The sequence below is a fragment of the Hyperolius riggenbachi genome, chromosome 4 (genome assembly GCF_040937935.1).
Source record: "Hyperolius riggenbachi isolate aHypRig1 chromosome 4, aHypRig1.pri, whole genome shotgun sequence".
Lineage (NCBI taxonomy): Eukaryota > Metazoa > Chordata > Amphibia > Anura > Hyperoliidae > Hyperolius > Hyperolius riggenbachi.
This window is the reverse complement of record NC_090649.1, coordinates 449,293,616-449,318,940: the sequence shown is the minus strand read 5'-3', so window position 1 is coordinate 449,318,940 and position 25,325 is coordinate 449,293,616. Positions and strand designations below refer to the sequence as shown.

The following is a 25,325-nucleotide window of genomic DNA, read 5'->3' as shown; positions in this document are numbered from 1 at the left end:
CAGTATGTTCAGTATTGGCTGTTACCCTGTGCCTATACTAATCGTAAACTAGCTGCAGTGTATGCTGATCTCCACTACCCCCAGTATGTACAGTATAAGCCGTTACCCCGTGCCTATACTGATAGAAAACTAGCTGCAGTGTATGCTGATCTCCACTACCCCCAGTATGTACAGTATAAGCCGTTACCCTGTGCCTATATTGATAGTAAACTAGCTGCAGTGTGTGCTGATCTCTGCTATCTCCAGTATGTGCAGTATTGGCTGTTATCCTGTGCCTATACTAATAGAAAACTAGCTGCAGTGTGTGCTGATCGACGCTATCCCCAGTATGTACAGTATAAGCTGTTACTCTGTGCCTGTACTGATATTACACTAGCTGCAGTATGTGCTGATCGCTGCCATCCCCAGTATGCACAGTATTGGCTGTTACCCTGTGCCTGTACTAATAGTAAACAAGCTGCAGTGTGTGCTGATCGCTGCTATCCCCAGTAGGTACAGTATAAGCTGTTTTTGCATTCTGCAATATTGAAAAATGGATCAGGGAATCCCCCGATCCATCTTTCCTTGAGTACTTAGATTTAGCTATCTGCTCCTGTAGCAGAGGCTTCCGGTCATTGATAAGGCTGGAAGTGGGGAGCAAGTACATCAATGCAAATGAGGGGAGATAACCATATTGGCATGGTGGGGAGGGACATGGCTGTACTGGAGGAGAGATGCTAGTTCATCTGCTATATAAATACATAATTATAATATAAGACCAGGGGCGCCTCTAGCCCTTTTGTCACTCCAGGCGAGTAAACCTGTGGCGCCCCCCCACCCCTATGGCACCCCCCATGACAGCATTTCACTAGGAAATAAACGTGATGCGGCAATGTTTCACCAGAAAACAATTGTAATGCGGCAGCGTTGCACCAGAAATTACACTTATTGCGGCAGTGTTTCACCAGAAAATACATGTAAGAAAGAAATACATGTAAGGAAGAAGGCACACTGGGAGGCATAGGGAGGCACCGGGGACAGAAGGAGGCACGAGGGTCAGAAGAAGTCAAAGGAGGACAGGAGGCGGCACAAGGGGACAGAAAGAGGCACACAGGGGGTCATAATGAGGCACGATGGGGGACAAAAGAAGGCACAATGGGGGGCAGAATGAAACACAAAGGGGGACAGAAGGAGGTACACAGAGGAACAGCGGGAGGTATAGGGGGACAGGAGAAGGCATGAGGGCCTGAAGGAGGCACAAAAGAGGACAGAAGGAGGCACACAGGGGGACAGAAGGAGGCACACAGGTGGACAGAAGGAGGCACAAAGTGGGGCAAGAGGCAGCACAATGGGGACAGATTGAGGTACAAAGGGGGACAAAAGGCACAGGAGGAAAGAAGGAGGCACAGACGGCTGAAGGAGGCACACGGGGCAGAAGGAGGCACACAGGAGACAGAAGGAGGCACAATGGAGGACAGATTAAAGCACAAAGTGGGCAGAAGAAAGCACTGGGAGACAGTAGGGGGCACAAAGGGGGACAAAAAAAGGCACAAAATGGGGAAGACAGCAGAGGGGGATGTAAGGAGGCACAGAGAGTCAGAAGGAGGCAGAGGAGGACAGGGAGACAGAAGAAGGCACAAAGGGGCACAGAAGGTGACACAAGGGCACAGAGGAAGGTGCAGGGGACAGAGGTGGCACATGGGGACTGAAGAGGCACATGGAGACAGAAGGAGGCATAAAGGGAGACAGAAGGAGGCACAGGAGGACAGAAGGAGACAGGGTGGAACTGAAGGAGGAACAGGGGGCAGAGGTAGCACAAGGGGACAAATAAAGGCAAAGGCACATAAGGAGGCACAGGGGGATAGAAGGAGGCACAGAAGGAGGCAGAGGTGGCACTGGGGGACAGAAGGAGGCACAATGGGAGGCACAATGAGACAGAAGGAGGCACAAAGGGAGACAGAAGGACAACCTGGGGGTCAGACATGGCACAGGGGATTAAAGGAGGCACAAGGAGACAAAAGAAGGCATAAAAGGGACAGAAGGAGGCACAAAGGGGGGAGGAAGGATGCACAAGGCACAGAGGTGGCAGCTGCCTGCAACTTATGCTAAGTAGATGCAGCAGAAGCAAAAGTAATAGAACAACCACAGGACGAGACTTAGTCCTGGGGTGGGGCTTAATTTAGGGTGGGGCTTAATCCAGCAACATGGCGCCCCCAGGACCAATGGCACTCCAGGCAATGGCCTGTACTGCCTATAGGCTCCTCTGTATAAGACACATATGACTATGGAAGGCATTAGATTGTGAGCTCCTCTGAGGACAGTCAGTGACATGGCTATGTACTCTGTACAATGCTGCAGAAGATGTCAGTGCTATATAAATACATGATAAAACTTGTAGCTTTAGAAGTTGAAACAGCCATGTCTCTGATTGAAATACATTTCCTTGGGCCAGAGACCTCTTTTATATTTGCTGAGTTCAGTAAAAAGCCACAAAAAGAAGTTGAAAAACAAATATTTGAGCAGAAGACATTAACGAGCGGGATTTATCCGAGGCGCAGGCGGAGGTATTCCTGGGATAAGGCCTGACATTGTGCAATGTAAATATTGAACATGTCCGTGGCAGGACGCTGCATTCCTCCTCGCAGCCCAGGAAAAGCGCTGGCGGCGACACAAGCATTTTATGAGCTCGGGCTGTTTTTATATCAGCTCATTATTTTTACTACTGAACATTTCCAGTTGATTGTATTCCTGCTGTAATTATGCTTTGTGAATCTGCTGCTTGTTTTTTAGGATGATTGCCAATGATGTATGACTGTACGCCTTGGACCATACCGTATGTCTACACTGGGGACTGTGCTGTATGGCTGTGTGCTGTGCTTTATGGTTGTGTGCTGTAGACTGTACTGTGCTGTGCTTTATGGTTGTGTGCTGTGGGCTGTGCTGTATCATACCTCCCAACTTTTTGAGAGGAGAAAGAGGGACACTTAAGCCACACCCCTGATCATGCCCCAGTCACACCCCTAATCACACATACCATAAAGATTTCATAAGAAAAAAATGTTGTTTTATAATGCAAACCACACTGGGCCTTTCCATCCTGGTTCCTTTTCCTTCATATTAACATTCTAAAATTAGTAATATATACATTTAAAGGATGGGAATAAAGTTTAAAGTCAATCAAAAACATATTTTAGTAGAGAAATATATATATATATATATACATAGAAAGAGGGACAAAGTCCTGAAAGAGGGACAAATGAGGACAAAAGAGGGACAGGGTTTCCAAAGAGGGTCAGTTGGGAGCTATGGCTGTACAGCTTTGTGTTGTGGACTGTGCTGCGTAGCTGTGTGTTGTGGACTGCTGTATAGCTGTGAAATGAGCTGTGTAGCTGTGTGCTGTAGACTGTGCTATAAAGCTATGTGTTGTGCTGTATGGTTGTGTGCTGTGGGCTGTGCCGTACAGCTTTGTGCTGTAGACTGTGCTGTGTAGCTGTCTGCTGTGCCGCAGGAATGTATGTTGTATAGCTGTGCGCTGTGGACTGTGCTGTATGGCTGTGCGCTTTGTAGTGTAACATATAGCCTTGTGTTGTGGACTGTGCTGTATGACCGTATGCTGTGGACTGTGCTGTATGGCCGTATGCGGTGGACTGTGCTGTATGGCTTTGTAGTGTCTCTCTTCCACCACTGAGCGGCGCTGTAATGCCAACATCATCCTCTAGGTCCCCTTCGCATGATTTGACATGTGATAGGGACCTGAAGGAGGATGTCACCATTATTACAGTGCCGCTCAGTGGTGAAAAATGAGATCGGCTCTGTAGTGATGACATGTCATATCATGTGAACAGGACCTGGAGGATGATGTTGGCATTACAGCGCTGCTCATTGGTGGAAAAGGAGAGCCAAACCTGCGTCCGAATCAGGTATGTGAGTTTCCCTTTCTCTTTTGACTGCCCATTCCTACAGGGGCTGAGCAGGCGAAGATAAACGGACAACTGATTGGCCGCTGCAGTGACCGCTAAGGCCCTGATTGGTTACTTTTTTGTACAGTATATATAACAGCCCCATTTAGCCTTAAGTGACCCATTTGCTCAGTTATAGCTGGTGCTTTGACCCCACACCTCGCCACAGTGATAATCGTAGCGTAACGCAACATTATCTACAAGCCTGGCGGACGTTTTTCCCTCTATAACTTCCCCTTCGTCCTCCTCCATCCCTCTTACTCAGAGAAATGTGCCTTTGGCAGCCCTCATTATTAATTCTCTATCACTGTTTGCTTTTCTGCTTCAGTACTTCTCTGAGTTGAAATTTTATAGTAAAACAATATTTTCACAAATGTATTTCTGCCGCTTTGCCGTCTTGAATTGCTGATTGATGGCTGGTTTGACGGGTCGCTATTCCTCCTCAGAAACGCCTCTGCCAAAGTCGCCGCACGTGCCAAGACGCCGCTCGCTGCTCTGCCATGGAAAACGGTGTATTAGCGTTAATCTGTGGGGTGGCTGTTTAAAGAGACCCTCCGCTGTTACTGAGAACAAAATAATTGACTCTGGATTTGCTATTGAAGCATTTCGGTGAACGGTGTTCTTTGCAGATTTTAATCTGGTTGTGTTTCATAGATACTAACAGAGGATGGAGTGGTTCTGGAGAGAGGATTTGCATATTCAGTAGTGATGCATCATGGGAAACCACAGTTGCTTACTTACCGACGCAGATCACCGCAACACTACGCAGAAGATGCGCGGTAATGCACTTCTTGACCTGCGTTGGGGATGAGGCGAAAACGCCACTTCCGTCATGTCGCGCCGTAACGTCACAATATGAAAGTCTCCGTAGACTTTTTAATTGCACAGCGGTGGGGTGCAGTAAAAATACCTAGTACACTTTAGTAGAAAAAATCACTTGGCACACAGCTGGTTAGGTAGGGGGTGGGACTAGCTCCAATGAATCTGCAACAAGCTTCCCCCATGCATTGGCACCTGGTAGTTAGCTCACAGTCCAAGCAGAGAGAAGTGCAGCAAGCTTTTAGACAGTGCAGAGCACAAACTTAGACATATAGCACACAGAAAGAACGCTGTGCACCTTACTCTTGCATGTTTTTATTCCATCCTTCAGCCAACAGCCAGCATGAATGACATAGAAAAAAAGATTTGTCAAACCTGGATCGATGGGGGTGCTGGGGTGAGCGTGGAAGAGGTGACCAGGGGATAGGTGGACGGCACTACAGCCGTTTCACGCCGTCTGGCGCTTGTTCACGTGCGTGTGTCCAAAAAAACAAGTAAGTTGGGTGTAAGTAAGGTGTACAGCGTTCTTTTTGTGTGCTATAGCAGTAAAAATACCGCACCGCCTCGGTGTGAAAGGGCTCTCAGGATCAGCACATTACAAGAAACACATAAAGCCACGAGGCTGAGAAACCAGAATAATTTCATATAAAAAAACGGAAAAGCGTGTAAAATTGCATACTCTCACTTCACATAATACAGCCAGCCACGTGTTTGGTAACAGGCGTCTCTATCTCTCTGCAGGTACTGTGTTTGCATATCATTTATCACAGGTGTTAATTAGTCCTGTCAGGTGGACTCTGCGGAATGTTTGTTTCTGAGAATTCTGAAACCAGTGAAAATAATGTAATGCCTGGTCTCCCAGAATGCTCTGGGCAGAGAATTCTGCATAGCTAAACAGCCTAGACTAATGATACGTACACACTTGAAATAACGATCATTGACAAGGAACGATAATTACCAGACGAACAATATTGGAACGATTAGAATGCAACGATGGGATACAGCAATCATCGCTCGCCGTCACTGCGCACCCAATCGAACAAGTAGTCCCTACATCTTGCAGCATATCCGACCAATTTATTCAACCAATTTTGCCCTGAAATTGGTTGCATCATCAATCGGGCATACACTTGGCGGCTCCAATTTTCATCGGATTCAATTATAATAATTGAATCGGATGGTCGATCGGTTGCTAAGTTGCATGATGTTTGGCCCCTTTAACCCCCCGCCCCCCCACCTGCAGTGAGCAATCTATTTCTGTACTTTTGTATCTGCGATATGCTATTAATCAGCCTGTAACACATTCCATAGACGAGGCATCGGGGAGAAGGTACCGCAAAGTTTTATTCCACATCAGAAGATGATTTAAGTGTACTCAGCACAGAACCAAGTGGCCTGTATCATAGCTTAATCCGGCTAATAAAACCTGCCTGCTGGAAGACGGATCCTCTGGCTGCGCCGGGGCTGTTGTGAGTCTGACATATGGAGATGTGCTGCAGAGAATGTTACGGCGTGGCGGCGGTCCAGCGCGATCATTGGACGCTTAGAGCCGTCTCCCCAGGTGGGGATTTGGGTCACACACAGGTGATGTTTAGATGGTTGGAATAAGAAGGATGGACGTAGAGAGTGACGATGGCGTATGGCAGGTTGTGGAACGCCAGAAGCTGTTACCGCGCTTGTATTGTATCTCCACGCCAACATCTTTATCGCTCACGGCTTGCAGAATTGATGCGTTTTGACACGTGGGATTTTCGTGTCCAAAAGTGACATCATCACAGGAATTACAGCTATCGTGCGGTTTTTCCAGTTAGGTTGATGCTTGGCTAACCGAGAGTGGTGTTAAAGGACTACTGAAGTGAGAGGGACATGGAGGCTGCCATATTTATTTCTTTTTCAAGATAGTCTGAAGCCAAATTAAATACTTATTTTTACCTGCTACTTATCTAAAGCAATATGAGCAGTGCTGAAATGCCGCATTCCCGCAGCAGAACGAGGTCTTTATACCCCCCAAATCCCCAGGGAAAAAATCGGGAGCACTTCCTGGTAGAGGCAGAGCTTTGCGTGGTAGCTCTGCCTCTACTGGAGTCAATCTCCGCAGATCGCCACCTCTCCCTGCCCCTCTCAGTCTTCTTTCACTGAGAGGGGTGGGGAGAGGCGGAGATCCACAGAGATTGACTCCAGTAGAGGCAGAGCTACAGCACAAAACTCTGCCCCAGGGTGGGCAGCAAAATCCACGACCTGGAAATCTGTGGAATTTTGCCCCAGGATTTGGGGGGTATATAAAGACCTTGTTCTGCCATGGGAATGCAGCATTTCAGCACTGCTCATATTGCTTAAGATAATTAGCAGGTAAAGAAAAGTATTTAATTTGGCTTCAGACTCTCTTTAACTTTCCTGGCGGTAACCCCGTACGTAGTTCGGGGTAAGCCGCGCAGGAGGTTTTCTCCGGCCCTGCTGGGCGGATTTTCTTAATTTTTTTTTTGCTGGACGCAGCTAGCAATGTGCTAGCTGCGCCAGCACACCGATCGCCGCCGCCCCGCGCCCGATCGCCGCTATCCGTTGCGGTGCGCGCCCCCCCCAGACCCCGAGCACTGCCTGGCCAATCAGTGCCAGGCAGCGGCGAGGGGTGGATCGGGACTCCCAATGACGTCACGACGTCGGTGACGTCATCCCGCCCCGTCGCCATGGCGACGGGGAAGCCCTCCAGGAAATCCCGTTCTTTGAACGGGATTTCCTGATCGGAGATCGCCGAAGGCGATCGAAGCGGGCGGGGGGATGCCGCTGAGCAGCGGCTATCATGTAGCGAGCCCTGGGCTCGCTACATGATTAAACAAAAAAAAAAACTGCCGCGCTGCCTCCTGGCGGAATTTTTCATACCGCCAGGAGGGTTAAGCAATACCAGTTGCCTGGCTGTCCTGCTGATTGTTTTCTCCTCTGTGTGGTAGTTCTGCTGACCAATGACCTGCACAAATCTCTCCAGCACTAAGGGCGCATTCACACTAGGGGTGTTTTTGACATTTTTTAAGCACTGGCGATTTTCAGAATCGCCCTGAAAGCGCTTGTGCAATGATTCTCTATGAGAAAGTTAACATCTGAGCGGTTTGTTTCCGTTCCGCTCAGAAGGTATAGGAAAACGCAAAACGCTTACAAAATCGCTCTGTGCAGCAATTGCGTGAGCGTTTTTAAGAATAAATACATTGTATTTATTCTTTTCCAGATCAAAGAGTTCACTTTCTGACTGACGTCAGGAAGTGAAAAAATGCAATAGCTCTGCAAAAGCGCTTAAAAAAAAAAAAGTGTCAAAAAACCAAAGCGGACGGCCATGTGAACGGAACACAATGGGAACAAGGCCTAAGGGCTCGTTTCCACCATAGCGAATCCGCATGCGGCGCCGACATGCGGATTCGCTTGGTACATTGAAGTGGCCGGGGCTGTTTCCATATGTGCGGCGTGCGGGAGCGATTTGGCGGCGGGCCAAATCTGCACGACGGGACCCACAGAATTCGCCTGCGTCGGGATTCCATGTGAATCGCCGCTAATGTATTTAATAGGAAAAACGCATGCGTTTTTTACATGCGTTTTTACCCGCGATTCGCGTGCGATTTCGCACCTTTTTCAATGTTATTTTGCCTTGGCAGAGTCATGGTTAATTTCGCATGGCACCCTGCCATGCGAAATAGCACGCGGAATCGCGGGTAAAACCGCATGCGGAAACGCATCCGCGTGCGTTTTTACAAGCGTCGGGATGCCGGCGAAATCGCGTCGCAACAGTGGAAACGGGCCCTTACAGTAATGATGAAACTGCTGGAATACAGGGCAGCACATCACAAAGTCACTAACTGCTGATAAAATATGCTGCACTGTTTGTTTTCATGTCACAACGATACTGAGATAAGTGGAATTGTAAGTGAGAAATATAGCTAGCCCATTTAAATCAAAAACTGAACATGCCAAATTCTGAAAGCAGTCACATTGATTAATGTGAATTCTAAGGATCATCTTTGGGGATGAACTTTAAAAACCCCTGTGCAGCTGTGTACCCACCCTGCAGGATTAAGACATTCAGTGCCTGATATAGGGTCCTGCAATTGCTCACATCTACTTCCTGTAAGCTACAAGTCCCACCTCCTCGTGTACACCTATCCTTTTCACTGTAATTCAGGGATACTGGAAAATGCAGTCAAACGCCTATTATTCTAGCTACGTTGGGCGTCACATGGTCACACTTGATTTCCCCGCCCACCAGCTGCATTCAGAGGGGAAAGGAAGCAAGCTGTACCCAGTGACAAGCACATTAGATCAATGAAACTGGTATTTTCTCCAGCACTTTGTTTCTATTTGTTGTTTATATTCAGTTTATCATGATTGCTATTTGAATTGAGAGTTTAGGTTGGGCTTGAAAGGATTTCTGAAGTGAGAGGGATATGGAGGCTGTTCCAGTTACCTCGCTGTCCTGCTGATCCTCTACCTTTAAAGGTGTCCACACATCAGGTGATGTATGGGCAGATCAACCAAGAGGCAGATCTCTCAGTGATTGATCTGTCGGCTGCCCATACACCACAGGCCGATTCCCAATCGATTTCTGCATGAAATCTCTCTGCAATTGGCCTTGTGAAGCTGCCTACGCTGTCTGGCCTCTGTCCCCTCGCATGTTAGGCCTCATTCACACTAGGTATGTTTCTGTTGCGATTTTTACAGCGCATTGCCCTGTGCGTTCTGCAAGGTATTGATTTTCCCATGTAATTAAATGTGTCAGGTTCACATCTATGCGCTGCGTTCCAAAAACGTAATGTTGCATGCATTTCTGTGCGTTGAACTGTAAAGCGCACATCAATGCAAGTGAATGCGGTTTTTTACCCCTATTTGGAAAAAAAATACATTTACATATGAAAACAAAGCTTTATTGACAACTGCTACTGCTGCAGTAAGCAAAACATGCTTTAAAAAAGCGCACTGCAACCCACTGAAACACACACTAAAGCGCTGGTAGGTGAACAGAGGCGCCAGTAGAATAAAAGTACATAAAATTTTTAAAAATTGCTGGGAGGAAGTGGTGGAATTGCCTCCGTTAAAGCAGACACCAAGGACTGTGATTAAATAAATAAATACACATTTATTGAAGATACCCCAAGGATGCAACGCGTTTCACGGGCACAGCCCACCTCTTCAGGCAATAAACAGAGGATAAACAACAGCAATTCTGTCATAGCAAGCAGAGCGCCTCTGTCAGACATCCTTGGGGTATCTTCAATAAATGAGTATTTATTTATTTAACCTCCTTGCCGGTTATCCCAGGGCTCGCTACATGATTTAATTTTTTTTTTTTTAAAGTGCTGTGCTGCCCCCTTGCCACGGGAATTGGACCGGGAAGGCTGTTAATCACAGTCCTTGATGTCTGCTTTAACGGAGGCAAGGCCACCACTTCCAGCAATTTTTAAAAATGTTATGTACTTTTATTCTACTGGCGCCTCTGTTCACCTACCAGTATATTCAAGTCCACCCCTGGTGGAGGGGTGATCTACCCTTTTTCTCCTATCTACAGAGAGCGACTTCTTAATCCTGAGTGAGGACAGGTCTAATCTCCTCACCTGTCTATTGAGTGCTTACCTGAGCGGTAACCCATGTTTGTGAGTATTACCATCTCACTGTCTCGATTATTCAATCTGTCTTGACATACTACACCATATTGGGCCCTTGATTTCTCTTCAATTACACACTAAAGCGCGCACAAGTCTATGGGGTTTTTATCATGCGTTTTTACACGTTTTCCAACTCACTTCCTCATTCACGCCCCACATGGTAGTAGCATATAGCACATGGTGGATGTGTAACATCATATGCACCTGACGGTGGAGAACCAACTAACGAGACAGGGAGCCGCCATTGCTGCAGCTGGAGCAGGTGAGATTTCACAGGCACCCTTACATTTGGGAGGACAGCTGCCAGGGTTTCCATCATGATATAGCACATCGTTAGTGCTGCGCACTCGATAGGCCTGAGATTTCCCAGCATGTTCGATCAATATATTCATCCAATTTTAGACCCAAAACCAGTCGAATCATCGATCATGCATGCTTGTTGCTGCCCTGGTTTTTATCTGTTTCAATAAAATTATCGAATCGGATGGTCGACAGATGTTTGGGCCACCTTAATACTCTTAGCCATAGACACTAAACGAGCATGCAGATGAGGTGCTCTGACTGAAGTCTGACTGGATTGGCTGCATGCTTGTTTCAGGTGTGTGATTCAGACACTACTGATGTTAGAACGATCAGCAGGACAGCCAGGCAACTAATATTATTTAATAGGAAGTAAATATGGCAGCCTCCATATACCTCTCACTTCAGGTGTCCTTTAAGCAATTGATAAATATGGCTGCTTTCAATGTCAGATGTCATGCCAGTAACAGCTTCCTATGTGTGTCTCCTGCAGACCAGCTGAAGGGAGAGGTGGAGAAGAGGCGGATGCAGAGGGCGGCGCAGGGTGAGTATGAGGACGAATCATGATATCTTCTATAGGTATACTGTATGGATTTCTGATTCCAAGAAGAAAGCAAAGACCATGCACCTTCCGTCTAAATAGTGCTGTTTAATGGCAGTGAAGACAACCTTTAAATTCTTGTAGGCATTTCATATCGATACAGTATGGCATAAAGTATGCTTGTCAGACATCTCTTACGTGACCGGCAAAGAAACCTTCGGTGGCTGGTGCTGGAGGTGGGTGCCCGGCTAAGAGTGGGGAGGCGACGGCCGTTTCGCGTCTATGCGACGCTTGGTCACGCGTTCCACTGTGAACAGCGGAAGCAACCGTCCCGGCCTATAGCGGGAAGAAAATCCCGCCCCTTCCGGTGACGTCACTTCCTAGTGACGATGTGTGGAGCGCAAATGTTCGGTGGCACGCAGTATGGCGGAAGTTATCCGTATATTGAGCCAACGGACAGGGAACCAGTTAAATTTTACAAAATTGTAAATAAAACCCACACCATGCTGCCACTGCAGGTGCAAAAATTTCCAGACACAGAAAAATTATTATTTAAAACTGCGTCATATACGTGGCACCACACAGTGAACAAGGCAGCATCGATGTATGGCACAAAACTGCAAGCCAACAGAGCCCATGCGCTCAGCACACTGTGCAAACTGTGTTTTTAAAGTGACAGTGCAGGTTAAAAACAGTTTGCTGGGAAAAGAGCTACTTGGTCAAACTGCTAGTGGACAAGCAATGGGCTAGCCTAAGGGCATCTGGATAGTTAGGGTCAGGTCTATAGGGAAAGGGGGAGGAGGTGGATTGATACAATGGGGTATAATTTATTAATACCCAGTCTATGCACACTAACAGGGTAACCCCACGACATATATTATGGCCATAATATATGTCGTGGGGTTACCCTGTTAGTGTGCATAGACTCCCCCTTTCCCTATAGACCTGACCCTAACTATCCAGATGCCCTTAGGCTAGCCCATTGCTTGTCCACTAGCAGTTTGACCAAGTAGCTCTTTTCCCAGCAAACTGTTTTTAACCTGCACTGTCACTTTAAAAACACAGTTTGCACAGTGTGCTGAGCGCATGGGCTCTGTTGGCTTGCAGTTTTGTGCCATACATCGATGCTGCCTTGTTCACTGTGTGGTGCCACGTATATGACGCAGTTTTAAATAATAATTTTTCTGTGTCTGGAAATTTTTGCACCTGCAGTGGCAGCATGGTGTGGGTTTTATTTACAATTTTGTAAAATTTAACTGGTTCCCTGTCCGTTGGCTCAATATACGGATAACTTCCGCCATACTGCGTGCCACCGAACATTTGCGCTCCACACATCGTCACTAGGAAGTGACGTCACCGGAAGGGGCGGGATTTTCTTCCCGCTATAGGCCGGGACGGTTGCTTCCGCTGTTCACAGTGGAACGCGTGACCAAGCGTCGCATAGACGCGAAACGGCCGTCGCCTCCCCACTCTTAGCCGGGCACCCACCTCCAGCACCAGCCACCGAAGGTTTCTTTGCCGGTCACGTAAGAGATGTCTGACAAGCATACTTTATGCCATACTGTATCGATATGAAATGCCTGCAAGAATTTAAAGGTTGTCTTCACTGCCATTAAACAGCACTATTTAGACGGAAGGTGCATGCTCTTTGCTTTCTTCTTGGAATCAGATATTGATGTGAGTTTCTTCTTTGATGAGCTGTGCACACGTCTGAGTGGCAGAATTGGGCAATCTAACAGCAAGCATATAACTGAGGACGCTGGAAAGATTGTTTTGCTATGTGATTACACTTTGTTGCTCTTTGAGGTTTCCAATTGATGGGATGTGCCATACACACACCTTTTTCTCCCTCTTGAAGTGAATCATACTGTATGGATTCCCTGCAAACTCCTCATCCTCATCAGACATAGGACTTTTATCAGACAAAGGCAATGATTTATGATTGCTTTGGCTGACAGTATCACATCTGTGTATAGGCCTCCTCTCTGTTCTGTGCTCAGCACAACTAGCATGAATTGCAGTGATATAGGTCCAAGTGTTTTGCTTTGTTCTAGTCCACAGTGGGGAGCCTCCTGCCTTTTACCCCTCTACTGTACTCTCCATAGAACAGCACATATGGCACCAGCATACATAACCTTCACCAGCTGCTGCAGACAGCCATTTGTGAATAACCACAAGGCCTTACAGAAACCACACCCAAAGAAAAATAGTCTGTGATCATGTTGGGTGACGTCTAGCTTCCTCTTCAGGATTCTGCTGTCTTGGCAAATCTTAGGCCAAAGCCTTTGCCTCATCCTCCCCTCTGCTACAAATGTCTGCCACAGGTGCATAGCTTAAAAGACAATTATTGCGGAAAGTTCTACAATTTACAATACAGACATATACATTTGTCACTGGGTAAAATGCACTATAAATGTCGGTACTTATCCGTTAGCCGGGCGCATCCTCTAGGTGGCGACAAAACTCCACCAGAGTTACATCTTTCCCTACTATCCATGTCGGCCTGGAGGTGGAATAGTAATTAGCGCCACCTGCCGGATGCGCCCGGCTAACGGATAAGTACCTAAATGTCTTTTTTCTTATGCTGCTGTCACTTGCAGTATGCAGTAAAATATGGCGGCTCTGTGACAGGTTTGGGACTTGTCCATTTATTCATGTGGGACTCTCAGTATCTATATATATAATAGAGTAAGTGCCTCAACCTTCGAGCAAGAAGAAGAAGTTGCGCCCTGCCCCCAGGGCGTGCCTCAACCTTCAAGCAAGAAGAAGTGCTTTGCATGAGCATTTATGCGTGCTCAAACACCAAGTTTAAGGCCACATACACACATCAGACCATAGTCTTTTGAAAATGAAAGATCACAGACCAATCTTACCACCCTTCATGTAGTATGAGAGCCATACTCTACACATTCTTTTCTATGGAGCTGAACTCCACATCAGAAAAAAATCTTTGCAAGATGCTGCACAAAAAGATGCTGTACAGACACAAAAGATCAGTATCTGCAAAAGATCTGTTCTTGCAAAAAATCCATTCCTGTAAATTGCAATGATAGTCTATGAGATCTGCAGATCATCATACACACATGATTTAACTGACATTCATCTGCAGATCAGATCCACCAGGATGGATTTTCAGATCTGCAGATGATTGCTTGATCTGCAGATGAATGTCAGTTAAATCATGTGTGTATGATGATCTGCAGATCTCATAGACTATCATTGCAATTTGCAGGAATGGATTTTTGGCAGGAACAGATCTTTTGCAGATACTGATCTTTTGTGTCTGTACAGCATCTGTGTGTGCAGCATCTTGCAAAGATTTTTTTCTGATGGGGAGTTCAGCTCCATAGAATAGACTGTGAAGGTATGGCTCTCATACTACATGAAGGGTGGTAAGATTGGTCTGTGATCTTTCATTTTCCAAAGACTATAGTCTGATGTGTGTATGTGGCCTAAGGCTTCTTTTCCACGGACTGTTGAGCTGTGTGCTCAGCAAGCAGTTACCAGGCAGCAGTAAGCAGTTACCAGGCAGCAGTAAGCAGTTACCAGGCAGCAGTAAACAGTTACCAGGCAGCAGTAAACAGTTACCAGGCAGCAGTAAACAGTTACCAGGCAGCAGTAAACAGTTACCAGGCAGCAGCAAGCTGTTACCAGGCAGTAGTGAGCAGTTGTAAGAGTTTGAGAGGCATTTTACTGCCTATCAACTGTCCATGGCAAAGAGGCCTACCCTAGCAAGTCTGGCTTTGCAAATCTGGCCTAATTGGCTATTCATGAGGCAATGCTCATGCAAATTTGCTTTTGCATGCCAAACTATGCAGGGTCAAAAAACCAATAAAGCGGTCGCCCTGCTGCATGCCAGTGATGAGCGAAAATGCAAAAATTTGTTTCGACAAATTTTTACCGAATTTTCGCCTAATTTCGTTTTGACAGCCAAATTTTCCATCTAATTTTTCCACGTTTATTTTCACCTAATGCCAGTCATTTCCGCGTTACTTGCGTATTATTGCGGACATTTTCCGCATAAGGGCATTAGCGTCCACATTCAGAGAAGTTTCTTGCGCATTATTGCGGACAATTTTCCGTATAAACGTCCGCATAGACTGAATTTCCATGCGGATTATTGTGGACATTTTTCCGCATAAGGGCATAAGCATCTGCATACAATGAATTTTCGAAAACGCACATATTTCTGAAGATTTTCGTGAAAATTCGCCAAAAACGAAAACGGGATTTTCGATGCGAAAATGACTTAGGTGAAAATTCACAAGCAACACTGCTAAATGCTACATTAGCACTATCCAGGAGCGCCACAGGGAGGATTCCCAATGCCCCCTTTTTATACAACCGGGGGGACTGCGGGGTCCCAGGCTCTCTCACTGCCTGGGAACCACAACAGCATCCCGGAGGGGGAGGCTAGGTGGCACAGGCGCCCCCCCCCCAAGCATGGCCAGCACCGGGGAGAGCCGTCCGCACCCACCTCCCAATATTAAAAACAGGCACTTACCTTAACGTCCATTGCGTTCTGCTACATGCGCATTAACTTGGGGGCACCACATGAGAAAGGAGTGAAGCATGGGGCACCCCGAGCTTTAGAGCTCAGGGCTGGCTCACATACAACACTCCGGGGGGGGGGGGGGGGTGAAGGACAAGCGCAGACAACTAACTCCAGGGCTCACACCACCGGAGCAAGCCATCCACCACCTGCCTCCAAAGGATACAAACTGCAAAAAATGCTTTCCATGAGAAAATTAATGCGCATGTAGCAGAACGCAATGGACGTTAAGGTGAGTGCCTGTTTTTAATATTGGGAGGTGGGTGCAGACGGCTCTCCCTGGCGCTGGCCACGCTTGAGGGGGGGGTCAGCTGCGCCACCCAGCCTCCCCCTCCGGGGTGCCGCTGTGGTTCCCAGGCAGTGAGAGAGCCTGGGACCCCGCGGTCCCCCCGGTTGTATAAAAAGGGGGGCATTGGGAATCCTCCCCGTGGCGCTCCTAGATAGTGCTAATGTAGCATGAACTTATTCCCACAGGGCGACCGCTTTGCAGTATTGGTTTTTTGACCCTGCATAGTTTGGCATGCAAAAGCAAATGCATATTTGCATGAGCATTGCCTCATGAATAGCCAATTAGGCCAGATTTGGAAAGCCAGACTTGCTAGAGTTAAACTTGGTGTTTGAGCACGCATACATTTTCTAATGGAAAGCCTAAAGGTGGGTACACACGTCAGATAAAAGTCTTTGGAAAATGAAAGATCACAGACCAATGTTACCCCCTTCCATGTAGTATGAGAGCCATACCTACACAATTTATTGTATTGAGCTGAACTCCCCATCAGATAAAATTTTTTGCAAGATGCTGCACACAAAGATGCTGTACACATGCAACAGATCAGTATCTGCAAAAATCTGTTCCTGCAAAAAATTAGTTTCTGCAAAATGCATTCATAGTCTATGATATCTGCAGATCTCATGCTGGGCATACACAGTATGTTTTCTACCATGTAATCGAGCCGTGTCCGACACCCCGCCGGATCGATTCTGCGCTCGATACCGGCGGGCAGGACAAAAGAAGAAGCGAGTGGAAAATAAGAAAGCGCTCGCGGGGACGAGCGGGAATCGATCCGGGCGCCCGCGGGGACGAGCGGGAATCGAGCCAGCGGCTCGATTACACGGTACAAAACGTACCATGTATGCCCAGCATAATACACACCTTGTTTGACGGACATTCATCTGCAGATCAGACAGTCATCTGCAGATCCAAAGATCCATCCTGGTTGATCTGATCTGCAGATGATTGTCCGTTAAACAAGGTGTGTATGAGATCTGCAGATATAGACTGTGAATGTATTTTGTAGGTACTGATCTTTTGCAGATACTGATCTGTTGCAGGTGTACAGCATCTTTGTGTGCAGATCTTCTATCTGATGGGGAGTTCAGCTGCATAGAATAGACTGTGTAGAGTATGGCTCTCATACTACACGGAAGGGGGTAACATTGGTCTGTGATCTTTGATTTTCCAAAGACTTTTATCTGATGTGTGTACCCACCTTTATTCTTCTTGCTTCAAGGTTGAGGCACGTACTCTATTAGATAGATCGAAGATGCGGCGTATGCTACGACGCGGGTCGGCTAGTTTCCTTTATTCTTTACAAAGCATTCCCTTGAAAGGATCTATGCAATAATGGTAGCTGGCCTCCAGGGGCATAGCTATAGGGGTTGCAGAGGTAGCGACCGCATCGGGGCCCTGCGCCAGTGGGGCCCAGGAGGGCCCTCCCTCAACTGCAGTATTAGCTCTCTATTGGTCCTGTGTTCATAATCACTTCTATAGATAGTTTGAATAGTGGTAATCATTAACAAACTGTTCCCCTTCTCCTTCTTGCACCTCTGACACTTGGCAGGTTTTGGTGCGCCGTATCAATTGTTATGTATAAAGTGCTTGGGAGGGCCCATTGTAAAACTTTTGGTGCGCCGTATCAATTGTTATGTATAAAGTGCTTGGGAGGGCCCATTGTAAAACTTGCATTGGGGCTCACTGCTCCTTAGCTACGCCACTGCTGGCCTCTCTACTCACTTGCACACTATTTTGACCTTTGGGCTGAGCTACTGCCATTCAGTAAGTGATTTTGAAAACAAAGAAAACCTTGAGAATCCCCCATGAGGATATGGACTAGTAAAAAACCTGTCAGATTTTTAGAACAGTCACATAGGAAAAAAATAAATGTATAGTGCATTTTACTCAATCTGATCAAAGTGTACATTTCATACATGCGCATTTTTAAAATATACACTTTTTTTGCAATCTTTTTTTTTTTTGTGTGTGTTCTGTTGGGTGCAAAACGATGACAAATTGAATCGAATCGTAACCTCATCGGACATGTCGGATTGAATCGAATCAATGAATCGATCAAATCGGACAAAAAATTGTATGGTGTAGATGGGGCTTAAAATGGCAATAAGATGAATTCACAAGAAATGGGCGGGAGTTGAATTTATGACCACTCGTTTCTGTGTCAGTTTAAAAATTACTTTAAATTAGAAAATATACATAGGTACATGCAGTACTAGCACTACTAAAAAAATATCTCAAGTCCCTTTATGTTCTTCCATACAGCAAGATTAAAAAACTACCGGTAATTCTGTTATCTATGCAATCAAGTAAGTCAAACAGCATGCAGAATTTAGCTTGATGCCCTGAAAAATAAATACAAGACAGAACACTTTTACCTGGCTGAGCAAGCAATGCAGATAAGGTTATGGTGCTGGAAAGCTGAAAGGGTCATGGTAATTACTTTTGTTTGTTTTATAGCTGAATGGAGCAGATTATACATCTCTGGTATCTCCGCTATACATGTGTGTTGTACTGTGTGTGGAGCTTGTAGGCCTCCTATGCTTCTCTCTGTAGACTCCGGCTGGTATCTCCGCTATACATGTGTGTGTTGTGCTGTGTGTGGAGCTTCTAGGCCTCCTATGCTTCTCTCTGTAGACTCCGGCTGGTATCTCTGCTATACGTGTGTGTGTTGTGCTGTGTGTGGAGCTTCTAGGCCTCCTATGCTTCTCTCTGTAGACTCCGGCTGGTATCTCTGCTATACGTGTGTGTGTTGTGCTGTGTGTGGAGCTTGTAGGCCTCCTATGCTTCTCTCTGTAGACTCTGGCTGGTATCTCTGCTATACATGTGTGTGTTGTGCTGTGTGTGGAGCTTCTAGGCCTCCTATGCTTCTCTCTGTAGACTCCGGCTGGTATCTCTGCTATACGTGTGTGTGTTGTGCTGTGTGTGGAGCTTGTAGGCCTCCTATGCTTCTCTCTGTAGACTCTGGCTGGTATCTCTGCTATACATGTGTGTGTTGTGCTGTGTGTGGAGCTTGTCGGCCTCCTATGCTTCTCTCTGTAGACTCCGGCTGGTATCTCTGCTATACATGTGTGTGTTGTGCTGTATGTGGAGCTTGTCAACCTCCTATGCTTCTCTCTGTAGACTCTGGCTGGTATCTCTGCTATACATGTGTGTGTTGTGCTGTGTGTGGCGCTTGTAGGCCTCCTATGCTTCTCTCTGTAGACTCTGGCTGGTATCTCTGCTATACATGTGTGTGTTGTGCTGTGTGTGGAGCTTGTAGGCCTCCTATGCTTCTCTCTGTAGACTCTGGCTGGTATCTCTGCTATACATGTGTGTGTTGTGCTGTGTGTGGAGCTTGTCCGCCTCCTATGCTTCTCTCTGTAGACTCCGGCTGGTATCTCTGCTATACATGTGTGTGTGGAGCTTGTAGGCCTCCTATGCTTCTCTCTGTAGACTCTGGCTGGTATCTCTGCTATACATGTGTGTGTTGTGCTGTGTGTGGAGCTTGTCGGCCTCCTATGCTTCTCTCTGTAGACTCCGGCTGGTATCTCTGCTATACATGTGTGTGTTGTGCTGTGTGTGGAGCTTGTAGGCCTCCTATGCTTCTCTCTGTAGACTCTGGCTGGTATCTCTGCTATACGTGTGTGTGTTGTGCTGTGTGTGGAGCTTGTAGGCCTCCTATGCTTCTCTCTGTAGTCTCCGGCTGGTATCTCTGCTATACATGTGTGTGTTGTGCTGTGTGTGGCGCTTGTAGGCCTCCTATGCTTCTCTCTGTAGGCTCTGGCTGGAATCTCTGCTATACATGTGTGTTGTGCTGTGTGTGGCGCTTGTAGGCCTCCTGTGCTTCTCTCTGTAGACTCCGGCTGGTATCTCTGCTATACATGTGTGTGCTGTGCTGTGTGTGGAGCTTGTAGGCCTCCTATGCTTCTCTCTGTAGACTCCGGCTGGTATCTCCGCTATACATGTGTGTGCTGTGCTGTGTGTGGAGCTTGTCGGCCTCCTATGCTTCTCTCTGTAGACTCCGGCTGGTATCTCTGCTATACATGTGTGTTGTGCTGTGTGTGGCGCTTGTAGGCCTCCTATGCTTCTCTCTGTAGACTCCGGCTGGTATCTCTGCTATACATGTGTGTGCTGTGCTGTGTGTGGAGCTTGTAGGCCTCCTGTGCTTCTCTCTGTAGACTCCGGCTGGTATCTCTGCTATACATGTGTGTGCTGTGCTGTGTGTGGAGCTTGTAGGCCTCCTATGCTTCTCTCTGTAGACTCCGGCTGGTATCTCTGCTATACATGTGTGTTGTGCTGTGTGTGGAGCTTGTCGGCCTCCTGTGCTTCTCTCTGTAGACTCCGGCTGGTATCTCTGCTATACATGTGTGTGTTGTGCTGTGTGTGGAGCTTGTAGGCCTCCTATGCTTCTCTCTGTAGACTCCGGCTGGTATCTCTGCTATACATGTGTGTGTTGTGCTGTGTGTGGAGCTTGTAGGCCTCCTATGCTTCTCTCTGTAGACTCCGGCTGGTATCTCTGCTATACATGTGTGTTGTGCTGTGTGTGGAGCTTGTAGGCCTCCTATGCTTCTCTATGTAGACTCCGGCTGGTATCTCTGCTATACATGTGTGTGTTGTGCTGTGTGTGGAGCTTGTCGGCCTCCTATGCTTCTCTCTGTAGACTCCGGCTGGTATCTCTGCTATACATGTGTGTGTTGTGCTGTGTGTGGAGCTTGTCGGCCTCCTATGCTTCTCTCTGTAGACTCCGGCTGGTATCTCTGCTATACATGTGTGTGTTGTGCTGTATGTGGAGCTTGTAGGCCTCCTATGCTTCTCTCTGTAGACTCCGGCTGGTATCTCTGCTGTACATGTGTGTGTTGTGCTGTGTGTGGAGCTTGTCGGCCTCCTATGCTTCTCTCTGTAGACTCCGGCTGGTATCTCTGCTATACATGTGTGTGCTGTGCTGTGTGTGGAGCTTGTCGGCCTCCTATGCTTCTCTCTGTAGACTCCGGCTGGTATCTCTGCTATACATGTGTGTTGTGCTGTGTGTGGAGCTTATAGGCCTCCTATGCTTCTCTCTGTAGACTCCGGCTGGTATCTCTGCTGTACATGTGTGTGTTGTGCTGTGTGTGGAGCTTGTAGGCCTCCTATGCTTCTCTCTGTAGACTCCGGCTGGTATCTCTGCTGTACATGTGTGTGTTGTGCTGTGTGTGGAGCTTGTAGGCCTCCTATGCTTCTCTCTGTAGACTCCGGCTGGTATCTCTGCTATACATGTGTGTTGTGCTGTGTGTGGAGCTTGTCGGCCTCCTATGCTTCTCTCTGTAGACTCCGGCTGGTATCTCTGCTATACATGTGTGTGTTGTGCTGTGTGTGGCGCTTGTAGGCCTCCTATGCTTCTCTCTGTAGACTCCGGCTGGTATCTCTGCTATACATGTGTGTTGTGCTGTATGTGGAGCTTGTAGGCCTCCTATGCTTCTCTCTGTAGACTCCGGCTGGTATCTCTGCTATACATGTGTGTGTTGTGCTGTGTGTGGAGCTTGTAGGCCTCCTATGCTTCTCTCTGTAGACTCCGGCTGGTATCTCTGCTGTACATGTGTGTGTTGTGCTGTATGTGGAGCTTGTAGGCCTCCTATGCTTCTCTCTGTAGACTCCGGCTGGAATCTCTGCTATACATGTGTGTTGTGCTGTATGTGGAGCTTGTCAACCTCCTATGCTTCTCTCTGTAGACTCTGGCTGGTATCTCTGCTATACATGTGTGTGTTGTGCTGTATGTGGAGCTTGTAGGCCTCCTATGCTTCTCTCTGTAGACTCCGGCTGGTATCTCTGCTATACATGTGTGTGCTGTGCTGTGTGTGGAGCTTGTCGGCCTCCTATGCTTCTCTCTGTAGACTCCGGCTGGTATCTCCGCTATACATGTGTGTTGTGCTGTATGTGGAGCTTGTAGGCCTCCTATGCTTCTCTCTGTAGTCTCCGGCTGGTATCTCTGCTATACATGTGTGTTGTGCTGTGTGTGGCGCTTGTAGGCCTCCTATGCTTCTCTCTGTAGACTCCGGCTGGTATCTCTGCTATACATGTGTGTGCTGTGCTGTGTGTGGCGCTTGTAGGCCTCCTGTGCTTCTCTCTGTAGACTCCGGCTGGTATCTCTGCTATACATGTGTGTGCTGTGCTGTGTGTGGAGCTTGTAGGCCTCCTATGCTTCTCTCTGTAGACTCCGGCTGGTATCTCCGCTATACATGTGTGTGCTGTGCTGTGTGTGGAGCTTGTCGGCCTCCTATGCTTCTCTCTGTAGACTCCGGCTGGTATCTCTGCTATACATGTGTGTTGTGCTGTGTGTGGCGCTTGTAGGCCTCCTGTGCTTCTCTCTGTAGACTCCGGCTGGTATCTCTGCTATACATGTGTGTGTTGTGCTGTATGTGGAGCTTGTAGGCCTCCTATGCTTCTCTCTGTAGACTCCGGCTGGTATCTCTGCTATACATGTGTGTTGTGCTGTGTGTGGAGCTTGTCGGCCTCCTGTGCTTCTCTCTGTAGACTCCGGCTGGTATCTCTGCTATACATGTGTGTGTTGTGCTGTGTGTGGAGCTTGTAGGCCTCCTATGCTTCTCTCTGTAGACTCCGGCTGGTATCTCTGCTATACATGTGTGTGTTGTGCTGTGTGTGGAGCTTGTAGGCCTCCTATGCTTCTCTCTGTAGACTCCGGCTGGTATCTCTGCTATACATGTGTGTTGTGCTGTGTGTGGAGCTTGTAGGCCTCCTATGCTTCTCTATGTAGACTCCGGCTGGTATCTCTGCTATACATGTGTGTGTTGTGCTGTGTGTGGAGCTTGTCGGCCTCCTATGCTTCTCTCTGTAGACTCCGGCTGGTATCTCTGCTATACATGTGTGTGTTGTGCTGTGTGTGGAGCTTGTCGGCCTCCTATGCTTCTCTCTGTAGACTCCGGCTGGTATCTCTGCTATACATGTGTGTGTTGTGCTGTATGTGGAGCTTGTAGGCCTCCTATGCTTCTCTCTGTAGACTCCGGCTGGTATCTCTGCTGTACATGTGTGTGTTGTGCTGTGTGTGGAGCTTGTCGGCCTCCTATGCTTCTCTCTGTAGACTCCGGCTGGTATCTCTGCTATACATGTGTGTGCTGTGCTGTGTGTGGAGCTTGTCGGCCTCCTATGCTTCTCTCTGTAGACTCCGGCTGGTATCTCTGCTATACATGTGTGTTGTGCTGTGTGTGGAGCTTATAGGCCTCCTATGCTTCTCTCTGTAGACTCCGGCTGGTATCTCTGCTGTACATGTGTGTGTTGTGCTGTGTGTGGAGCTTGTAGGCCTCCTATGCTTCTCTCTGTAGACTCCGGCTGGTATCTCTGCTGTACATGTGTGTGTTGTGCTGTGTGTGGAGCTTGTAGGCCTCCTATGCTTCTCTCTGTAGACTCCGGCTGGTATCTCTGCTATACATGTGTGTTGTGCTGTGTGTGGAGCTTGTCGGCCTCCTATGCTTCTCTCTGTAGACTCCGGCTGGTATCTCTGCTATACATGTGTGTGCTGTGCTGTGTGTGGAGCTTGTCGGCCTCCTATGCTTCTCTCTGTAGACTCCGGCTGGTATCTCTGCTATACATGTGTGTTGTGCTGTGTGTGGAGCTTGTCGGCCTCCTATGCTTCTCTCTGTAGACTCCGGCTGGTATCTCTGCTATACATGTGTGTGTTGTGCTGTGTGTGGAGCTTGTAGGCCTCCTATGCTTCTCTCTGTAGACTCCGGCTGGTATCTCTGCTATACATGTGTGTTGTGCTGTGTGTGGAGCTTGTAGGCCTCCTATGCTTCTCTCTGTAGACTCCGGCTGGTATCTCTGCTATACATGTGTGTGTTGTGCTGTGTGTGGAGCTTGTAGGCCTCCTATGCTTCTCTCTGTAGACTCCGGCTGGTATCTCTGCTATACATGTGTGTGTTGTGCTGTGTGTGGAGCTTGTAGGCCTCCTATGCTTCTCTCTGTAGACTCTGCCTGGTATCTCTGCTATACATGTGTGTGTTGTGCTGTGTGTGGAGCTTGTAGACCTCCTATGCTTCTCTCTGTAGACTCCGGCTGGTATCTCTGCTATACATGTGTGTTGTGCTATGTGTGTGGAGCTTGTAGGCCTCCTATGCTTCTCTCTGTAGACTCTGGCTGGTATCTCTGCTATACATGTGTGTTGTGCTGTGTGTGGAGCTTGTAGGCCTCCTATGCTTCTCTCTGTAGACTCCGGCTGGTATCTCTGCTATACATGTGTGTGTTGTGCTGTGTGTGGAGCTTGTAGGCCTCCTATGCTTCTCTCTGTAGTCTCCGGCTGGTATCTCTGCTATACTGGTGTGTGTTGTGCTGTGTGTGGAGCTTGTAGGCCTCCTATGCTTCTCTCTGTAGACTCCGGCTGGTATCTCTGCTATACATGTGTGTGTTGTGCTGTGTGTGGAGCTTGTAGGCCTCCTATGCTTCTCTCTGTAGACTCCGGCTGGTATCTCTGCTATACATGTGTGTTGTGCTGTGTGTGGAGCTTGTAGGCCTCCTATGCTTCTCTCTGTAGACTCTGGCTGGTATCTCTGCTATACATGTGTGTGTTGTGCTGTGTGTGGAGATGGTCGGCCTCCTATGCTTCTCTCTGTAGACTCCGGCTGGTATCTCTGCTATACATGTGTGTGTTGTGCTGTGTGTGGAGCTTGTAGGCCTCCTATGCTTCTCTCTGTAGTCTCCGGCTGGTATCTCTGCTATACATGTGTGTGCTGTTCTGTGTGTGGAGCTTGTAGGCCTCCTATGCTTCTCTCTGTAGACTCCGGCTGGTATCTCTGCTATACATATGTGTGTTGTGCTGTGTGTGGAGCTTGTAGGCCTCCTATGCTTCTCTTTGTAGACTCCGGCTGGTATCTCTGCTATACATGTGTGTTGTGCTGTGTGTGGAGCTTGTAGGCCTCCTATGCTTCTCTCTGTAGACTCCGGCTGGTATCTCTGCTATACATGTGTGTGTTGTGCTGTGTGTGGAGCTTGTAGGCCTCCTATGCTTCTCTCTGTAGACTCCGGCTGGTATCTCTGCTATATATGTGTGTTGTGCTGTGTGTGGAGCTTGTAGGCCTCCTATGCTTCTCTCTGTAGACTCCGGCTGGTATCTCTGCTATACATGTGTGTTGTGCTGTATGTGGAGCTTGTAGGCCTCCTATGCTTCTCTCTGTAGTCTCCGGCTGGTATCTCTGCTATACATGTGTGTGTTGTGCTGTGTGTGGAGCTTGTAGGCCTCCTATGCTTCTCTCTGTAGTCTCCGGCTGGTATCTCTGCTATA

The 25,325-nt window shown here is 47.7% G+C and overlaps 1 protein-coding gene across 1 annotated transcript in view; it reads left to right on the top strand.

Annotated features, from left to right (window-relative positions):
- KIF6 (kinesin family member 6) overlaps positions 1 to 25,325 on the top strand; it is a 287,414-nt gene that overhangs the window by 213,916 nt on the left and 48,173 nt on the right. Inside the window, exon 16 of the mRNA XM_068232714.1 lies at positions 11,190 to 11,240. Within this exon, the coding sequence (XP_068088815.1) occupies positions 11,190 to 11,240 (51 nt within the window). The remainder of the gene's footprint in view (positions 1 to 11,189; positions 11,241 to 25,325) is intronic.